Source organism: Felis catus, chromosome B3 (assembly GCF_018350175.1).
Source record: "Felis catus isolate Fca126 chromosome B3, F.catus_Fca126_mat1.0, whole genome shotgun sequence".
Classification (NCBI taxonomy): Eukaryota; Metazoa; Chordata; class Mammalia; order Carnivora; family Felidae; genus Felis; species Felis catus.
Genome location: NC_058373.1, coordinates 120,372,923 through 120,393,570, shown reverse-complemented (window position 1 = coordinate 120,393,570; position 20,648 = coordinate 120,372,923). Strand labels below are relative to the sequence as shown.

The following is a 20,648-nucleotide window of genomic DNA, read 5'->3' as shown; positions in this document are numbered from 1 at the left end:
CAGGCAAGCTGCATGTAGCCTCCCCCACATGCCATGAGAATGCCCCTAACTCCAGTTAGAGGAAGCTCTGGAACTGAGGCTTACTCCCTTGAAGATCAAAGAGATCTTCACCCCGCCCAGAAAACTTTCCAGCCCTAACTTCAGAGCCCTGCTTCCTCCTTCTCCAGAAATAGTCCCGGAGAACTTCCTGCCATTAGAAACCATTCACCCATTGTCTTGCCTGTTCACCTCCCCTTGCAGCAGGGGAAAGAAAGCAAGGCAAGAAGTTATTCCTTCTCCGCAACAGCAAGTGTTGGTTCGAGGACCTAGCAGCCACGAACCAGAATCCAGATCGGATTTTTCAATTCCTGACTCAACGGGCCACTATCTGGCTTGATAGTAAAAATGTGAGAATGTAGAAATGTCCTGCCTCCAAGGACTTCAAAGGCAAAGCCCCAGGCCCTCATCTGCTACAAACACAAGCATCCGAAGTTGGGCACATTGCAGTTTGAAACTCAAAGTCTGGTTGAGTAAGAGGGGCCCAGACCGGACTGTTCTTTCTGTTCTGTGGCTCTCACCCACAGCCCTATAGCTTCTCACCCTCCCAGAAACAGCAAGTCGTCTGCCCAAGATACCCCACCAGCTTTGAAAGGCCATCAGACATCAGACTTTCCCATCTTGGACCCCGGGGAGAGAATGCCTCAAAGAGAACATGTGAATGAGCCACAGGATTATAAAACTGTGTTCACTCTGACGGTGACAATGGCAGGGAAGAGTGAAACCTTCATCCCGTGAGATGGAATGTTAGCCGGTTAACCTTTAAAGACTAATGACTAACTGACAATGAAAGCCTCTGCTACGCTCTTTCTGAATTCATCACAGCACATGTAATATCACTCAGATGATAAAAGAGATTATAAAACATATTAACCAATACCGCCATGATTAAATGCACATGCACATAAAACTAGTAATAGTTATCTGAGGTTGGTAGTTGTGATTAACCAGTACGGATTAAGTTAATAGTTAGTTTTTTTTTAATTTTAATTATTTTATTCATTTAAAACAAATGTTTTAATGTTTATTTTATTTTTGAGAGAGAGAGTGCACGAGAGCGCATGGGGGAGGGGCAGAGAGAGAGGGAAACACAGAATCCGAAGCAGGCTCCAAGCTCTGAGCTGTCAGCACAGAGCCTGACGTGGGGCTCGAACCCACAGACCATGAGATCACAACCTGAGCTGAAGTCAGACACTTAGCCAATTGAGTCACCCAGGCGCCCCTATTTTCTATTATTTTTTTTTTTTATTAAATTTTTTTTTCAACGTTTATTTAGTTTTGGGACAGAGAGAGACAGAGCATGAACGGGGGAGGGGCAGAGAGAGAGGGAGACACAGAATCCGAAACAGGCTCCAGGCTCTGAGCCATCAGCCCAGAGCCTGACGCGGGGCTCGAACTCCCGGACCGCGAGATCGTGACCTGGCTGAAGTCGGACGCTTAACCGACGGCGCCACCCAGGCGCCCCACTATTATTTTTTAAGTAAGTCGACCTACCACGTGGGGCTTGAACTCATGACCCTGAAGGGGGTGCTTAGCTGGCTCAGTCAGTAGAACAGAGGACTTTTTTTTTTTTTTAATTTAAAAAAAATGTTTATTTAGTTTTGAGAGAGAGAAAGAGCACACGAGGATGGGGGATGGGGCAGAGAGAGTGGAGGACAGAGGATGTGATGTGGCTCTGCACTGACAGCAGCGAGCTCGATGCAGGGCTCAAACTCACAAACCATGAGACCGTCACCTGAGCAGAAGTTAGACACTTAACCAACTGGGCCACCCAGCCACCCAGAACATATGACTCTTGATCTAGGGGTCATGAGTTAAACCCCGAGATCAAGAGTCTCATGTTCTACCAATTGAGCCAGCCAGGCACCCTGGTTATTCTTTTCTTTATGCTTTTTTTGTATTGTCTAGATAGTTCCCTAATGAGCATGTAGTCCTCTTATAAGTTTTTTTAAAGCCTCGAAAAACATGATCCCCAGGCATTCTCACGTGAACCTACGAGACTCTTAGTGTTTGCAGATCAATTCTGTTTTATTTTGTTTTGTTTCAGAAATTTAAAGTATAGAGTTAGACATAGACAAGGTTAGGCTTGAATCCAATCTCTGCCACTTACTAGCTATCTAATCTTGAATTTTTTACTTACCTTGCCTTAAGTCTCCTTTTCCTCTTTGTTCAATGGGACTGATAAGGGTACCTTCACTCATAGGGCTGTTGAAGATTCAAGGAGATCAGGCATGCTTAGCACAGTGTCTGTGATATATATCATAAGGACTCACTGGGGTTTCATCAAGAGGGTCAGTAGCCTGCCCGTTAATTCTGGTGAGGTTTTATTGGGGAACCGGTTAATTACAGTTACACCTTTACTGAGCAGCTAATAAAGTACACGGGACCAGCTAGCACTGTATTGGCTAAGATATCTGAAGACCATTAGAAGCCTGACCTCCAGTTTCTATAAATGTCCATGGCATTCTAGGGCCATGTTCACAAGGCCCCCACCCAAGTCAGCAGAACCTCCCTGCCTCCTGTCCCCCCATCAGTGTACTAACGACCTTACCGATGATGACAAGGATGAAAAGCAGAGTGGCCACGCCTCCTATTATGTAAAACATGATGCTGATGTGGTAGGCAAGCTTGTCCTGGTCTTCGATGTTGGGTACCAAAACAGGAGGGACCAAGAACCCAATTGCAATTCCAAGCTATAGAAGACAGAGACAATCAATCACAGTTTCCAACAGCCAAGAGGTGACAGCACAAATTTAAGGAGACTCCTGATAAGAAACATAAACCCTGACTTCCAGTCCTTCTTAAAACCCAAACAGGGATTGTTTCCCCCTCTCAAAATACCAGAGAGATCTTTCTTTTGATTGACAACTCAACTCTTTGTTGATTGACAACATGCCCCTGACCATCCTAATTAGCAATACCTACTAAAAAAAAAAAAAAAAAAAATCATAGTTGGGGTTCTCAACACAGGCTGGTTCTTCTCTACCTACCGACTAATGAACAATCGTTCCAATACTTCCATCTTTATAGTAGACCAAAAACAATGCTGATTTTTTTTTTCACTGAATTTTCATTTCACTGATCTGTCAACCTAGAGCTGAGAGACAGGTTGAGGGAAAAATTCTACATCCTACAACCCCAAGAACTTGCAATCGGTAGGAGATGACAGCCTAAAGTTGTTACCACATTCACAAATGTGAAAGCTTAAGTTCATTGTGTAAATAACTTATAATTTACAAAGCATCTGTAGTGTGAAGTCACATGCCACTGTGTAAAAATATACACACAGGACACAGGGACATGAAAACTGGCTATAAACACACATATACACACACACCAACAAATTAACATGTCTCATAACTGTCTTAGAGTTCAAACTCCAGTGACCTGACAGATAACACGACTTGGGTGTTTCGAAGGTCAGAAATGCCTTGATTCAGTAGTGAATACGGGTGGCACAACTCCCGAAAGCCCTTCTGACACACATAATACCAAGGCAGAAATTGGAAAATAGCCTGAGAACTCAGGCAAGCCTCAAATTCCAAGAGTGAAGGAAGATGAGGAAATCTTTTGTCTTAAGGTCCCACTTGTCCGTTAGTGTACTTGAAAGGAACTGCAGGTAGAAAGCAAGATGCTTTCAGGCCACGCTATAACACCATTCACCAGCTTCCGATCTGCTGACCACCTTGATTGGTTTTCCAGTCTGTCAATTACAACCGCTCGGGATGGTGGTTCTCAGTTTCGGCATTGTTGCAAAAGTCATCATCAATAGGCTCAGAGTAGGGGTCTTCCAAGTATGTCAATATATAACCAAGAAATCAAACAGATCTTTAAAGCATCCACTATGTGAAAAAGTACTCTGCTAGATATTTTACCAAGGTACCAAGGTACCAAGGTATGTGACAGGGTTCACACCTTCAAAGAGCTTTATAATCTAGTCGGGCAGGGAGTTTAAAACAGAGACACAAAAGATAATACAAATGGTGATATTTGTGGATTGAAATGACACAATAGTATTGTTTGAAAGTTCCTTTGTCATCCTCTAGTACAACCTGATTATTAAAGGGCCAAGTGGCAGCTGAGTGAGGTTAAGTTCTGGAAGGTAAGTGATTCATTCAGGGCCACAGGACTTCTAGCAGAGTTGGGATGAGAAAACACATCTCCTGGCCTCTCAGGCCAGGGCCTCCTCCACTGGGCCTGGCACGGCCCTCCAGGGCTAAGAGCCTTGAGAAAGGGCCACATGAGCAGGATTTCCCAGAAGAGAAGATATTTGATATCCTTGGAGCCTCATCTGATCCTTGGTCACAATGATTTGCCAGAGTTGAATCTAGCTTCTTAAGTGCTTATCTCCAAGACTTTAAGGGGTAAAAGCCAGCCCTAGACAAAGGGACAAATACAACTGCCACAGCTCAGAAACAGGGCCCCTGCAGGTCATAGCTGGCCTCCTACACACTTCAGCGTTGGAGACTTAGACATGGAACAGAACCCCGGAAGGTCCCTCTTGCAAGAATTAGGGAAGATATGAGATATCATTCAAGGCTCTGTGATTCTTTCATTCCCAAAAGGACCCTGATACAAACTAACCAAGCCTCAGTAATCTTCTGCCTTGAGAAGTAAGTTCTCCCAGTTGGCTCCACACTACACACCTGATCCCTCAGAGACTGGACTCCATTCTCAGTCTATACACTAGGCCTGAGTGAGTGTTATTCTACCCCCAAATCCAGCACGGACACCTTCTCCAGCCAGTAGGACACAGCAACCAGCTGTAGGGGCCTGTGGTGACCCAGCCAGATAGCAACACTGCCTCGGTACCCTTTCTCCAGGAGGAAACTGGCTTTGGACATACTTTCATGGGCATTGTGGAAAGCAAAAACATAGGGACTGGATTGTCAACTGCTGCCTCTTTTGTTTTTTCAAGACATATTTATTCCTGCTTCTTGAGAGTTGGATTCAGTGAGAGGGTACAGCTCTACTCGGCTCCCACTTCTCAAGTCTATCCCCTGGTAGGTGCTCAGTCATGGTGGCTAGTTGGACAGATGGACGGATGAATGGACAGATGCTGGAAAACTCTCATCTACACAAAGCTGTCAGTATCACACAGGTCTGCCCACTAGGGTCCATGTTCTTTCTACAAACCACATTGGACTCAGAGTGGTAAGGAAATAAATATGTACAGGGGAGAGGAGGGAGGATGGCTGTCCATTTCTTGAGCATCTACGGTGCACTGGGTATCTAACAGAACTTATCCTTTTTATTTAACCCAAGAAACTTTACAAAGAAGACAACAATGAGAAACAATGATGGTCCACAGCCTGCCTAGGGTCACACAGGCAGCCAGTGGAAGAGCTGGCCTCCTAAACCAGTTCTGACTCCAGAACCTGACCTCACCTTCCATCTCCCATGACACGTTGGTATACTAGTCAACACGGAAGTCTGTATTTTCACCCATTCAAATTATGTCATGAATTTTCAAGGACACCTCAAGGGTAAAACTCAGAGACCTGCAGCCCAAGTCAATAATACAAGATTAAATCAAAGAGATGGGAGGGTGCTACCCAGACACCTCTCCTGCACTCACAAAACCCAGACCCAGGCCATGAATGTAAATGATGAAAACTCATCGTTAACCGGTTTGACTTGGTTTATGTCCTAGTTTTATCATCCTCAACAAAATATTAAGTCATGGGCAAAATACACAATGGGCAGTCAAACCGGTCTCAGTCTTAGCTCTTCAAGAGCTTACTCTTTAAAAATTGCTTTTAAAGCAGAGTTCAAAAAATAAATACAATACGATAAAAGTGGAGTTAGGTTCTCTTCATTTCTACAGAACCTATAGCAACATTTCCCAACGTCGCCGGAAAAGGTCTCCAGCCCAACCCCATTGTGTGTGATCCTTCAGGTCTGGGGTTTGTCCTGAGTACTTGTAATTTGCATATGTAGGCAATCCTTAATCACCCATCAAGGAAGCTTGGGTGACAGTTTGGGCGTGGGTCTCCCAATGGCTTCCATGGGGCTCTGCTCCCGGATGTTTTCCCCGCTCTGCAGCCAGTGTCATTCGCAAAAAGTGATTGGATTATGTCCTTCCTCTGCTTAAAGCCCTGCAGTAACTTCCCCTTGTTTTTAAATTAGGTAAAAACCTAAACACACCCACAGGCAAAGTTCTGCACACAGGGTCATTTGGTCCCGGTCTGCTATTTGCTCCCTGGGACTCTATCACACCGGCCTCCTTTCTGTCTTTCAGATGTCCAAAGCATTTTGGACATGCCCAAGGATTTTACACCAGCTCCTCTGGCCAGACTAGAACGCCCTCCCGCTCCATTTCACCGGGTAAATGCAGACATCCGTCAGGCCTGAGCTCAAGCCGCACTTGTTCAGGGAAGCTTTCTCTGATGTCTCATCCAAGGTCAGGCCCCACACAGGTAGTTTTATATTTGTATGATTATTCAGTGAACATCTGTCTCCCCAATCAGACTATAAGTTCCACAAGGGCAGGGCTCACATTTATCTCTAGAACCTAGCAAACTAATCAGTAAAATATGGAGCTTTTCACAGAGTACCTCAATCCTCAAAATAACCCCAGAAAGAGGGGTGTGTGACATTAACCCAATTTTATGGACGATGAAACTGAGGCACAGAAAAGTGAAGCGACTTGCCCAAAGTCACACAGCTCTAGGTGGCAGAGCCTGAGTGTAAATACACAGTAGTTCTGTATCCAGAGCCTGTGAGTCTAATCACTATGGTTCACTTCACCCCAAAGAAGGTGTTTAACAAAAATGCGATGAATCAAAGGATGAAAAAGGTAGGCTGGGATGCTCAGTGTTCATTTTCTATTTACTTCTGCCCTTTCTGCAAACCCAAGGGTGATATCTAAACACCACTGCAGTGTCACTGGCATGAGTACTTCCAGAGCAAAGGTCACAGTCAAAAACACATCTGTGCAGCCTGAGGGGTCTGGGTAACAGCAAAAGGCCATACTCCGTGTAATGTGCTACTTGTCATTCTTGCTTATTACGCATTTGGCAGAGCATAAATAAACCCAGAAATCCGCCAGGCGGCATCGAAGAGGGTAAGATTTCCACACTTAATCCACTGCACAATACAACACGTGCTATGTTGCCTCTGAGATCCACGGAACCACTGTCCCCATCACCAACCACAATGGGGCATTCAACAAAGCCCCAAGTCACCACTGAGTCAGAACCGTGGCACAAAGCTTGCCCTCCCAAGGGCTGTGTGGTCATGAATATGCCCAGACCATTAAAGGAGAACCCTGGGGCTTCCACAAAAGGCAGGAAGCTCTGTGTCAACACTATGGTGAGGTCTTTGGTCCTAACAGAATAGAGACAGACCACTGGTCCCCATCTGAGCCCTGTGCTAGGGTCCCAGGCACCTCACCCTCCTGACCCAGGCCATTGACGAGGTGGATGCTGTCCTTCTCGGTAGGAGGCAACCATCTCAACAGACAGGTTCTCACTTGCCCAACCTCCTTCTCTGCCCATTCCTCCCTGGAGCACACCCGCCATTCAGACAAAGATGGACCCGCTCTCGGTGCCAGGGCTGGGCCATTCCTGGGCCATTGTCTCATTTCCCCTGGGCACAGTCACCAGGTCAGGGCTGGGCATGTCTCTGGGATTTCAGGGCTCCCAGGAGCTGGCTCCCTGGTGCCAAGGGTAAAAAATGTCCCCTAACTGGGTGGGCATCTTTCCCTGCCACAGAGCCCCTGGGCTTGAAGTCTTACTTCAAACGTAGTCTCCTGATGACCTCATGGGGGCTCACCTTGCTCCCCGAGAAATTCACACCTCTGTTGTGTACACTTAAAAATGAGGGGCGCCTGGGTGGCCAGTAGGTTAAGTGTCTGACTCTTGATTTCAGCTCAGGTCATGATCTCAGGGTTCGTGAGATCGAGCCCCGCACTGTCAGTGCAAAGCCTGCTTAAGATTCCTCTCTCCGTCTCTCTCTCTCCCCCCTCCCCCTCGCATACTCTCTCAAAATAAATAAATAAACATTGAAAACAAAATAAAACAAAAACGAACCCCTCACCCTTCTTCCTTTCTGCCTCAACAGCCCTGGGAGACATCATCGCTCTAACACAGTGGTTAAGGGCTCAGGCTCTGGGGTCAGAAAGACCTGAGTTCGAATCCCACCTCTACCAGTTATTAGATGTCTGACCGTGAGAAGTGGATTTACCTCCTTGTTCCTGTTTCCTAGTCCACAAAAAGAAGATACCATTATCTAGTTATACTATCTAGCTCTCGGGGTTATTCTGAGCTCCTTCGAAAAGACTGTGCAGCAGATAGGTAGGGGGGTGCCGTAGGCCCAGCCCTCCCCCTGCACCCTCTCACAGCAATGACAGACATGAGAAGCTACCAGGCCTAGGAGGCATGGTCTGTTTAGGGCAGCCAGACAAACCACCTCCCCGGTTCTCATCTTCCCTCCCCAGCTCCTTCCTCCTCACTGCTCTTTCTCAGTTCTCTCAGTCACCCTTGACCTTGCCCTCCCACACCCACTCTGTCCCCAACCCTCCCAGACCCTCCTTGGAGCCCACTTTGAATGGCCAACTGCGAGCTCCCTTCCATTGCCATGTGCCATGTACGCAGGTGTGCATTCTTCGGCGCTGCACTGGCCACGAGGTCCCTGCTCGGGGACCACAAGGAGTCAGCCCTCTCAGAGGGAGGAAGGAGGTCCAAACCCCTCAGCCGGCTGTTCTGGGTTTTCTTCACCTAGTTAGTCCCATCTCTGCCTACTTCCCGCTGTATCCCTGGTACTCCGGCCAGATCAGATGAGTCACGATTCCAGTCTCTCCATGGTCTACTTTCTATCTTTATGCAAGCAGCTTCCTTGCTTGGAAAGGGCTCCCTCTTTTAATCTTTCAGAGCCCATCTCAACTTCAGCTCCTTCCCTGGGTTTCCCTTGATTATCCTAGCGAGGGGAGATCTCCCTGCCCTAAACTCCTCTAATCCTTTGGCGTTCTGCCATTTTTCTGACACAAGTCTAGTGCCTGGTAAACTGAACAGGGGCTCACTCAATAAATGGGTGTTGAATGAATGGGGTTCAGCTGGCTGGTCTGTCAGGAACACATCACTCCCCTTCCAGATTAGCTGTGAGCTCAGACCTAGGGAAAGATGCGGCCGGAACTGTAAATCCAGACAAAGTCCGCAGGGAAAGTTTGGTGTCTAACTTCTGAGGCTGCATGGCTTGACATCAGTGTCACAGGCATGGCCACAATTAGGGACGCCACCACTGATGCTTTGTCTCCCAGGACCACATACATGTAGGGAATTATGTGCAACACTCGGAAGTGACTTCAACACTCATTGCCCGTCCCCGGCGGGTACCGGTGTGGGCATTTAAACACCCCAAAAATGGTGCTGTTGAAGCATATACATTTGCACACTCTCGTACGGCACTTAGACACGTTTACCCCTACGTCTGGTTAAAATGATGCAAACAGAGGCTCCGGGGTCCCAAATGCAAGGGAGTAGGCCAGAGTGAAGGCACCCTGCAGGAAAGGCACCTTCGGACCGGTAGAGGAGGCTCAGAGGGACATCCGGGCACTGAGTCTGTGGATGCTTCCAGAAAGAAGCACGGAGAATGGGGTGGGTGCCGGGGCACTGAAACACTGAAGCTGAACAAACAGTTTAATTGTGGAAGTGAGCCCCCAGCCACCTAGGAGCTCCAGGCAGCTCCTACGAAATGCCACGGTAAGCAACAATGTGCATGCAAAGCCCACTCATATGACTGTTTTGGAAATCCCCAAATCCAAGCCCTTGGCTTCTTTTGAAAAGGCCAACTCGGGATTAAGGAGGTAGCAGACGTTTATCAGGAACAAAAACAATCCCATTGACCTGGGAGGCCATAACTCACAAGGGGGTTTACGGATTTCAAAGGCTAAGCTGAGGTCTCCAAAAAGTTAGGAAGCAGGGTCACAGGGGACAGTCATCACACCTCATCAACTCAAGAGGAGCTCAGCACTGTCAGTGTGGAGCCTGCTTGGAATTCTCGCTCGCTCACTCTCACTCTTTCTCTCTGCCCTTCCCCCACTTGCTGGCTCTTGCGCGCTCTCTCTCTCTTTCTCTCTCAAAATAAATAAATAACCTTAAAAAAAAAAAAAAAAGACTCCCCGGGTGCCTGAGTTAAGCATCAGACTTCAGCTCAGGTCATGATCTCATGGTTCGTGAATTCGAGCTGCGCATCGGGTGAGCTCCAACCTGAGCACCACTTCTCTCTCTTTCTCTCTCTCCCCTCTCTGCCCATTGTGGTTCTCTCTCTCTCTCTCCCTCCCTCTCTCTTTCTCCCAGCCCCTTGCTCACTTGCGCATCTCTCTTCTCTCAAAAAAAAAAAAAAAAAAGACTTAGGACTCCCTCCCCATTCACAGGGTTTGTCCTCAAATCTAGGACTATCCTGGGGACTTCTACTACCCGGCCACTCTTGGACTTCTTCAGCCCTTTGGGGGAAAAGAGGTTAGGGAAATGCAGGAAGCGGCAGCTACTGAAATTAGGATAGCTTGCAATTGATTCTTAAAGACAACAACAGTATAACAGCTGATACATGGAGCTCACCATGCCAAAGTCACCATTCTAAGAACTACTAAGCCGCACACACACACACACACACACACACACACAATACACATACACAATCTTTTAATCCCTATTATTTTTTAATTTTTTTAATGTTTATTTATTTTTGACAGAGAGAGTGGGCGAGCGCGCATGAGCGGGGGGAGGGGCAGAGAGAGAGGGAGACACAGAATCCAAAACAGGCTCCAGGCTCCGAGCCGTCAGCACAGAGCCCGACGCGGGGCTCGAACTCACAGACCTTGAGATCATGACCTAAGCCGAAGTCGGACGCTCCACCGACTGAGCCACCCAGGCGCCCCTTTTAATCCCTATTTTAAAGTTGAGGAAATGGCATTTGAAGCAGCTTACCCAAGGTCACATAACAATGCGTGATAAGGCTAGACTTCAAGCTCAGGCCATCTGTACTGGTCTGTACTCCTAACCATTAGGTTAAATGATGAGGTGCTGGCTATTAGCCAAACTAAAAGGAAAAGAACTAATGCAAAACGATCGCCTCCTATGTGCTAGGCAGTGTGCCAAATGATTTCTCACACGTTAGCGCATTTAATCCCTATGAAAACCCCGTAAAGTTGGCATCATCGTGTCTAGTTTGGTTTTGGTTTTTTTTTAACGTTTATTTATTTTTGAGACAGAGAGAGAGCATGAACGGGGGAGGGTCAGAGAGAGGGAGACACAGAATCTGAAACAGACTCCAGGCTCTGAGCTGTCAGCACAGAGCCGGACACGGGGCTTGAACCCACGGACTGCGAGATCATGACCTGAGCCAAAGTCGGCCGCTTAACCGACTGAGCCACCCAGGCGCCCCTAGTTTGGTTTTTATAGATGAGAAAACATCTCTGATTTGCCCAAGGTCACTCAGCTTCTAACAGCAGGACTAAGAGTCAAACACGCGACTAGCTGACTCCAAATCCAATAAGCAGGGTGAATTTCACGGAAGAGACGGCCCTCAAACACCTGGTAATTCCTCCCGTCTTAAATGTTCCATTCCGTAATCCAAGCACCTCCTAGGTCTAGCTGTTGGAGGGGAAGAGGTATCTCCAGCCAGAGTCTACTTGGTTTACTCCTTAGTTACACCCCATGGGCTTTCTTATTCTCATGTAGTGCCGAGTTTTGTTTGGGTTTTGTTGTTGCTGTTTCGTTTTTTCCGCAAGCGGTGGTTGTTGTCTCCCCAGCTAGGTTGTCAGCACCTGGAGGACAGGGTCACCGTTTAACATCGCCTCGTGTGACTCCTCCCCACACTGCACCCAGCACAAGGCCAAGAGCAGCGATGACTCTTGGGAAATATCTTCTAAACAAAGAGATAACTCTTAGAATTATGTAGCTCAGACCTAACTCAAGTATTTACAGTCTCCTCGATGGCAACTGGGTTGGGCACAGTAGCAATTAGCTGTGTTCTGAGAGTTTACCACCAAAAGAACGCAGACGTGAGGTGGAACGAGACGGAGAAGACCTCAGATTTAGGGCTCTCAAGATTAGATATGGAGGCCACTGGAACATGGGCCAATCAACTTCCCACCCTCAAACCTACACTCAGGGGGCACCTGGGTGGTTCAGTCGGTGGAGCATCCGACTTCGGCTCAGGTCATGATCTCACGGTTCATGAGTTCGAGCCTGGCATCTGGCATCCGACTCTCTGGTGTCAGCTCAGAGCCCATTTCAGATCCTCTGTCCCCCCCCCCCCGCCCCTCCCCCGCTCACCGTCTCTCTCAAAAATAAACATTTAAAAAAAAAATCTATACCTGGTATTTATTGAGCACCAACTGGTAGTACTAAAAAGTAAGGGAGGGGGGCACATGGTTAGTTCAGATTATGTTCTCATGGTTTGTGAGTTCGAGCCCCGCGCTGGGCCCTGTGCTGACAGCTCAGATCCTGGAGCCTGCTTCGGATTCTGTGGTCTCCCTCTCTCTCTCTGCCCTTTCCCTGCTCGCTCCCACTCTGTCTCTGTCTCTCTCTCTCTCAAAAATAAATAAACATTTAAAAAAAGATTAAAAAGTAAGGGAGGAGACAAAGAGCTCCTATCACCAAGCTTATAAGCTATCTAATATACCTTGATCTTGACCTACAGCCTTGGTGCTGGGTTTCCTCCTCATCTTTGGGGGGGTGCAAAGTGGCTGAAGAGCAGAAGCACCCTAGGCTGTAAACAGAGAAGATGCTACGTTTAGGGGAAGGGTCTGAGTTCTACGGGGAAATAGATAGATATATATATATTTTTTTTTTTTTTCTTAAAAAAAGCCGGGGAAGGGAGATGCTGACAAAAGGCTTTCTTTCTGTTTTTTAGCTGAGCCTCCTATCTGTGCCTGCTTTCAGTCATCCACCCACAAGCCTCTGGGTACACACACTCCTCCTTTTCAGGGGTGGGGTTCCTCTTGAAATTGTCCTCCTGATGAGATCTGCAAAGGGTCAGTTGAGTTCTATGTGAGGGCAGACGTGAAGCCTCCTCTGCTTCCCTTTTTACTAAGAGCCCGGGTCGCTACTGTCCTCACCACTCAAAGGTCCCTTTGTTGACATCACTGATGGCCAAAGACCACAGGCTTACAGAGCTTCCCCATGACTCAGCTGCAAAAGAGGAAAAGCGAGGGGGCATCTCGCAAACCACCAGGTCACCCGAAGTGGCAGAGCACAGACCTCGCTTTCTCCCAGTGTCTCACATGTGAAGTAGACAACGTGCAAAGCTCTATTCAAATGCTCGGTCATGTCGCACCAACTCTGTCCCAGACGTCCCCACACAGCAGCCGACGGACACATCCTACTGTCCTGTGTGCAGATGGTGGTAAAACAGCCCAAAGCACATGCGATGTCACACGCTGTCACCCCTAAAAGTAGTTCCCGTGACAATAAAGGTTCCTAACCCTCCCGGATTTTCTCCTAAGTCAGATTGGACTTTCTTGGTGACAGCCCTCCCCTTCTGATTTTCAGGGGTGAAACTCAGACCCAGGTGATTACTCACAGGCAGGCCCTAGAAAAGTTATTGTTTTGTGAGTTGCCATGGAAAGATCCAGCTCCTTTCCTCAGGGTGTGCCTCCAGAAACAGACAGGCTGCGTCCATGCAGTCAACTTCCTAAGCGAACTAACCCTGCCTCGTGATGCCAAGGAGAAATCTAGAAAGAGAAAGAAATCTAAGCCTTGCAGCAGGAAAACTATTAGCCACCCATATGGAACACCACCCCAGGAGAGCAGCAGCATCAGATCCGGCCCTGTAATTTAGGGAGTTACTCAGGGACCTACTTACACAAAAACATCTCCCAATATCCTGCTCTGAAGTCACCTCCCTCCCACTTGGCCTGACATTTCCACTATTACTCACTCCATCAGTTACTCCCTTAGAACTCCATCCCTCCTCCCTTGAATCTCTCCTTCATCCTCAGCGCTCAGAATGGCACCTAGAGCAAAGTAGATGCTCAATAAACATGCGTTCAATAAAAACAATAAAGGCTGTGCTGCACTGTCTCAAAAACCCCATAGCTCCCAAGAGTCGGCTGTGTAGGTAAGAGCGCTGAGCCCCTATAGACGGAGCGTGTGGCCACTAACCCAAGACACACCAAGAGGATGCGCGCCTTCATCCACTGGCTCTCATGGGTCACAACACCTGCTGTCAACTGGGGACCCGCGTGGATGCAATCCAGAACAAGCAGAATTCAAAAAGACAAAAACAGGATGGCCGGGAGCGTGTGCGGGTTACTCGCAAGGGACAGAGATCTGGCCCAGGGTGGGGACACTGTAAGAAAGGCCATGGATTTTTGTGGAGCAGCGGGAAAATACAGGGCTAGCCACTCCTGGGACAGACAACGGGGTACCCTCTACCCTCAGGGGACGGAGGAACTTTGGAGACAGAAAAGGCGACATCTTCGACATCTTTGCAAGACCTGCCCAAGCCCCAACAGTCCCTGTTACCACTGATCGCTGCCACGAGCTAACTGTAAGGAGCCTGGGAGGAAATGTGGTAAGGCCAAGACCACCGGGCTCTCAGAAGAAAGCTTCTCACTCTGGGCCCTGTCTGCTGATGGCGTGAACCAAATGGGCTCTGTGCGGTGCCAGGGATGAGGGAGCCAAAGGCAAGCGGCGGACAAAGCACGAGCTAACAGCCCCCTCCCCCCAGGTGGGAGACTGTGACATTCCTCAGGCATTCCTGGCTGCCCCAGAACAAAGGAAAGGGAAAAACAAGTGGTTAACCGATAAAGATCAGAGTCAGGCCGGAAGTGAGTCTCCATCAGCTGGCAACTATCTTAATGATTTACAAGAAAAAAAGGCAACCTCCAGAAACCTATAGACTCAGATTTCTCAGAGTCCTGACATCACCCTCCTCTCCACAGGATAGAAAATCTCATATAATCAGTCACTCTTCACAACCTCGGTGCAACTCTTTCTGCCCACTGAGCCTGTCCCCGTGCTTGAGTAAAATCACCTTTTTTCTGCCCCTAAGACAGCTCAAGAATTCTTTCTTGGCCATCAGCTCTGGACAGTTCCCCCCCCCCCCCACCCCCCATCACTCCAAAATCACATCACCACCCCTGCTATTCACCTGCACTGAAGAAAGGAGCCATGCTAGGTACACGCAGACTGAAAAGCTGCTTTGGGCCAACCCTCGACAAAAGCCCCTTCTTGGAATCAAAAGGAATCAGGATGCTCTGCATGACTCCTGGAGCCGCAGAAGGTCTCAGCTCAAGAGGTTCAAGTTAGTAGAAATGCTCCAGAAAGGGGGAAGTTCTGGAGAAGCTCCTACAGCCAGAATGACCAGGGCTTATTCTGAAATGAAGAGTTGGCTCTAAAGGCGAGAATGCCAAGCTCTGGGTACAAATGGAGGCTGTGGCCTTCAAGCCACGTGCAGTCCAACAACATGGCGCCTCACAAAAGAGAGAGCACCTGATTTGTGCCCAGGAAAGCCATTTTATTCCTCGAGGGTCATGGGGCAAGTCCAGAGTCTTTTTTTCTTAGAGGCAGTTAAAAGCCAATGTGTGCACAACGTTTCAGTGTTCAAGGCACCTCCACATCCAGCGCATAATCTAAGCAGCGAGGCAACCCAGCGAGGTCAACGGTAGGAAACCCAAAGTGCAGGTGAAGCCCTATGGTGGGCACGTTGTGTTCTCCGTTTCCTGGATTTAAGCAACTGGCCGAAGTCACAGAGCAGTGAGGTAAACATTGGGATGTCTGATGCCCCCATCCCCAGCCCTGCTCTCTTCCCATAGAACCTCGCTGAGCCTCTACAAGGCACCAAACAGCTACACGTCCCAGGAAGACGCGGTCTGAGACTCCAGATGACCCAGGGCCTGACGGGATCATCTGCAGTGAGTTTGTTTTATGACTGAGGCACGAGTTTGGGACATCATAAAACAGCTAACACGCTTACTCTGTACCTCTTAGCAAAGTTCCTTCTGGACAGTGAATCAGAAGGCAGTCCACTGGGAAGAGAGAATATCAATGTCTCCTTAAGTCCCTCTAAACAGACCAGCCGATGATCTGGGCTCTGGGAATACAACTTCATCTCCCCCCACAACAGCCTGCGAAACCAAACACTAGCAAGGAGGACGGTCTTACTCCACAAATAGAGCGAAAGTTACCGACGTGCCTGCCTGAAGGCCACCCAGCAGACCAGAGGCTGAGATTGTCTCTTGGTGACAGGGCCAGTGACAACTCCTGCGACACTCGGGAAGCAGGGTGGTGAACGGTTGGAGGACAGGAAGTCGCTCCAGGAGCCAGAGAGCCCTGATCTTCACCCGTCACGCCCCCCCTCAGCCAGCCTCACACCCCCCTCAGCCAGCCCGGAAGAGAGAGGCTTTAACCACCCGCTGTTCTTTCTGAGGACCTGCTTCAAAGGTTCAGGAACTGAGGATACAAGTGGAGGGGATTTTCTCAGGGGGCCTAGTCACACATAAAAGGTGGAAAAGATTAGTAAGAGGGTTAAGTCAAGCTGCATTCTTCACTCACCCCCACCCCCACCGTCCTGAGGCCACGGCTGACGTGTTAATAGCCGATAAGCCCAGAAAGCCCTCTGGAATCTTCCTTCAACAAGGTGAAGATAACGCCCCACAGCTAAAGTGTAAAATCAGAGCCCCAGACTTCCATCTTCCCACCTAGATACCTTCAGTTGCTGCTGTGCACCAGGCATGGCCTCTTCTGGCCCGTGTGCTCTGAGCTAGGTCTTGTGGGGGCTGACCTCTATGCAGGAGGGGGGGTGACGCTGGCCCCAACCAGCTCACCGGCTGAGAGAGTGGACCCAGGGGGGGCTGCTGAAGTTCCCCACGTATGACACCGGGGAGGCGGGCCTGCGGGCAAAAACTTCAGGGACGGCAGCAGAGATGAGGAAAGTGGCTGTCATCTAAAGATGCCTCAGACAGTGCTGCAGAGGCCAAGTGTGATAGGGAGAGAGAGGATAGGTGTGGGCTCAGTCACATGTACGGAGGGCCTGTTGGATTCCAAGGGCTTTCACATACACCCTCCCTCACATAACTCTGGTAGCAACCCTGTGAGGCAGGTTTTCTTGCCATAGATAACCACGCTGATGCCCACAGAGGGCAGGTGCCCTGCTGGAGACCCCAAACACAGCGTCCAGCAGGGCTCTGGGGTCCGGGTTCCATGGCTTCCACACCACGAGCTCTCACACTTGAGTGGGCAGCAGAATCCCCGACAGAGAATCAAGAACACAGATTCCTGAGCCCCACCCAGAGAGGCTAATTCCTTGGGTCTGCCCTGGTGTCCAGGAATCTGCATTTTCAACAAACACCCCGGGTGGTGCTGGTGCTAAGGTTCACGGCCCACACACTTCATGGTGGATCTCCGCTGCCCTCAAGGAAAGAAGTCAAGAGACCGTGCTCAGCTGCTGTCTTCCTTAGGTGTCCCAGGCAGGACTGGCAAGAGAGAGAGATACTATTCGTGCCAAGCTCCTTGGTAGAGGAGAAATGTTCCTCTGAATGAACTCATCGAGTGGTTCCACCAACATGTCCAGCACTGAACTGGAAGCCCAGGGCAAAGGTCTGAGGAGGCACAGATTGCTTAAGGGGCAGTCACCACCCCGAACAAACAGCCCATTGGAATAGGCCCTGACTTAACACGATGGCTCACGGCTGCTCATTTCCACATTTCTGAGTAGACGGACACAACAAATAGCCTCATGGACGGACAGCTGCCTCCAGAGCCATCAAAGCAGCCCAAGCCATGCCAACAGTCATTTTAGGCAGAAAGCAGGCATTTCCAGGGGAGGGGAGGAGGGGGGGGGGAGGAAAAAACCCCCAACTGTGCTTCACCTTCATGCCCCTCCCTCTGGAGCCAGCAGAGCCGTCTAATCAAAATCGGTCTCCAGGAAATGAAAGGACCTTGTGTTTACCTCCTCCGTAGAGAAGGGGCAGACAAGAGCCAAAGCAAACACTGCTCCATTATGAGGTTCTGAGACACACTGTCTAATTCCAAGAAGATGGTAAGCAAACAAAGCCCAGGCCTGCCTCCCGTCTCCCCTGCCGCACACACAGATGGCACTATTATCTGCCCGCGGGCCCGAGCAAGGCCTCATCTTGAACCGTGTGGGGCTGAGAAGCTGAGCTCATGTTTTCGCACAGCACAAAAAAAGGAAAGATGCCTGGAATGAGGTCAGAGAGCAGAAGAATCGAGACGGACCACCGGAGCCCTGCAGGAAGCCCTCCCACCTCTGCATGACTCAGTTAAAGAAAAAGGCTTTTAGTCCCGCAGAATCGAGAGAAGGGAGTGCTTCACTGGGTTAAGGTCAGGGACTGAGCTGCAGAGAAGTCAGGAGACAGGGAACAAAGAGAGAAGAGGAAACACCAGCTTTCACATTAACCATACGGTTCTTTATCCTCCCTGAGGGGGGTTCCAACCCTTATCCTGAAATCCACATGGGGCTGTTTGATGTTGGGGGTTGGGGGGAGCTGAAGTCAAGGAGAGGACATCCTGTTAACAGCACGGCTGGAAAAAGATCAAGAACCAGGCGGTAGAAAACAGCTGCGTCTACCTGAGAAGCCTGAACATCCGACTTCTTTCAGTAGAACCTTAAGTTTGTGAGACTGAGGACTGATTGTGCGGGTAGGGGTTGGCCCCTATCCCGGTCACCCCAGAGACTCCAAAGTGTTCACCACAGACCACAGGTGTCATCACCACATGCTGGGAAAATAACACCACCTCCCAACACCTATATACAGTTTTAGTTTGAGCAGCTCTCAAGTGGGACAAGTCTCCATCACAATACTGCCTGGAAACTTCCTGGAACGGCCCACCCTCCCTAGTCACCCAACTCCTGGTCACTCCACTCATTAAGAATCAGCTCCTAGGGGCGCCCGGGGGGCTCAGTCGGTTAAGCATCCAACTCTGGATTTTGGCTCGGGTCATGATCTCACCATTCATGAGTTTGAGCCCTATGCTTGGGATTCTCTCTCGCTCTCGCTCTCTCGCTCTCTGCCCATCCCACCCCACAAAATAAATAAATAAGTAAACCACAAGAAAAAAAGAATCAGCTCTTAAATGGCCTTTACTGATGTCAGTACTGATAATATCTCTTCTTCATTTAGCACTTCTTATCTGAAAAATTCTGCTAGCTAAGAGCCCTCCATTTGCCTCATTTAATCCCTTCCTTGACCTTCTGCAGTAGCCAATATTATCTCCAGCTTATAACAGAAGTCAAAACGTAGAAAACTTAAGGGATTTGTCCAAGGGTATACAGCAGAGCTAAAGATGGTGATCTCAACCACACTGGGTCTGGCACAGTTCAAGGGACATAGTAAGGACTTCATAGCTCTTTCCACTGAAGGAGTAAGATTGAATCACATCAGAAAGACAAATCCAGGTAGGACAGTCCCTTCCTCCAATGACCTGAGCTCTCAACTGAGGAGTCACCTTAATCCCTGTGTATTAATTTGTCCATCCATTTGTAGGCACCTGTTAGGCCTGGAGCACTGCTCTGAGGCGCAGGAGAGGTGTGTTAGCCAAGTTTCCAGTCCTCTGACAAGTTTCCCATGTAGCCAAAAGAGGAGGAGGAGAAAGAAGGGAAAAGGACAGGAGACGAGATAAGGAAGAGGAGGAAACACAAACCTCCAGAAAACAAAGGCCAGTATCCCAGTGATCTTAGCAAGCACACAGAAGGCCCAGAATGTACTCCTCCAAGCACAGAGACTGATGAGTTGACGGTAGGAGGTGAGCAGGTACCCAGCCAGAAGGAAACACCTCACAAGCAGTGGATTTTTTTTTTCTGGTAAAACGCACATAGCATAAAATTTACCATTTTAACCACTTCCCTCCCTCCCTCCTTCCTTTCTTCTCTCTTTTCTTTCTTTCTTTCTTTCTTTCTTTCTTTCTTTCTTTCTTTCTTTCTCTCTTTCCTTCTTTCCTTCTTTCTTTCTTTCAGTAGTCTTCATGCCTGGCATGGAACCCAACCCGGGTCTTGAACTCATGACCCTGAGATCAAGACCTGAGCCGAGATCAAGAGTTGGGTGCTTGACTGCGCCACCCAGATGCCCCATTTTAACCACTGTTATTATTTTTATTTTGAGAAAGAGAGCACGAGCAGGGGAGGGGCAGAGAGAGGTGAGAGAGAATCCCAAGCAGGCCCTGTACTGTCAGCGCAGAGCCTAACATGGGGCTCAAACTCACGAACCGTGAGATCATGACCTGAGCCAAAATCAGGGGTCAGACGTTTAACCGAGGGAGCCACCAAGGCACCCCCCCCCCATTTTAACCCTTTTTTTTTTAACTGTATGGTTCAGTGACATTAAGTACATTCATATGGCTGTACAACCATCACCTCCAGAACATTTTTCATCTTCCCAAACTGAAACTCTGTGCCCATCAAACACTTAACTCTCCATTCCCTCCTCCCCTAGCCCCTGGCAACCACCATCCTGCTTTCTATGAAATTGAGCACTCCCTGTACTTGTGGTAGAATCAAAATAGATTTAATCTTTGTCCCTGGCTCCTGCCACAAAGCTCTAAAAGCCCTTAGAATTTCCTGAGTGAAAGGAGTATCTTTTGTTCCTCGTAAGGAACTCCTTTCCATCACACCTGAATTTCTGCTATCTGAGGTGCCTTAGAGTAAGG

At 48.8% G+C, this 20,648-nt stretch overlaps 1 protein-coding gene across 6 annotated transcripts in view; it reads right to left on the bottom strand.

Annotated features, from left to right (window-relative positions):
* The window catches only part of FLVCR2 (FLVCR heme transporter 2), a 57,947-nt gene that overhangs the window by 25,670 nt on the left and 11,629 nt on the right, over nt 1-20,648 (bottom strand). For 5 of the 6 annotated variants that reach the window (XM_045060279.1, XM_045060278.1, XM_019833323.2 and 2 more), the window contains exon 2: nt 2,588-2,729. In XM_045060279.1, the coding sequence (XP_044916214.1) occupies nt 2,588-2,729 (142 nt within the window). Of the gene's footprint in view, nt 1-2,587; nt 2,730-16,692; nt 16,990-20,648 lie in introns of those variants that run through there. The other variant, XM_045060281.1, reaches the window with a different exon arrangement.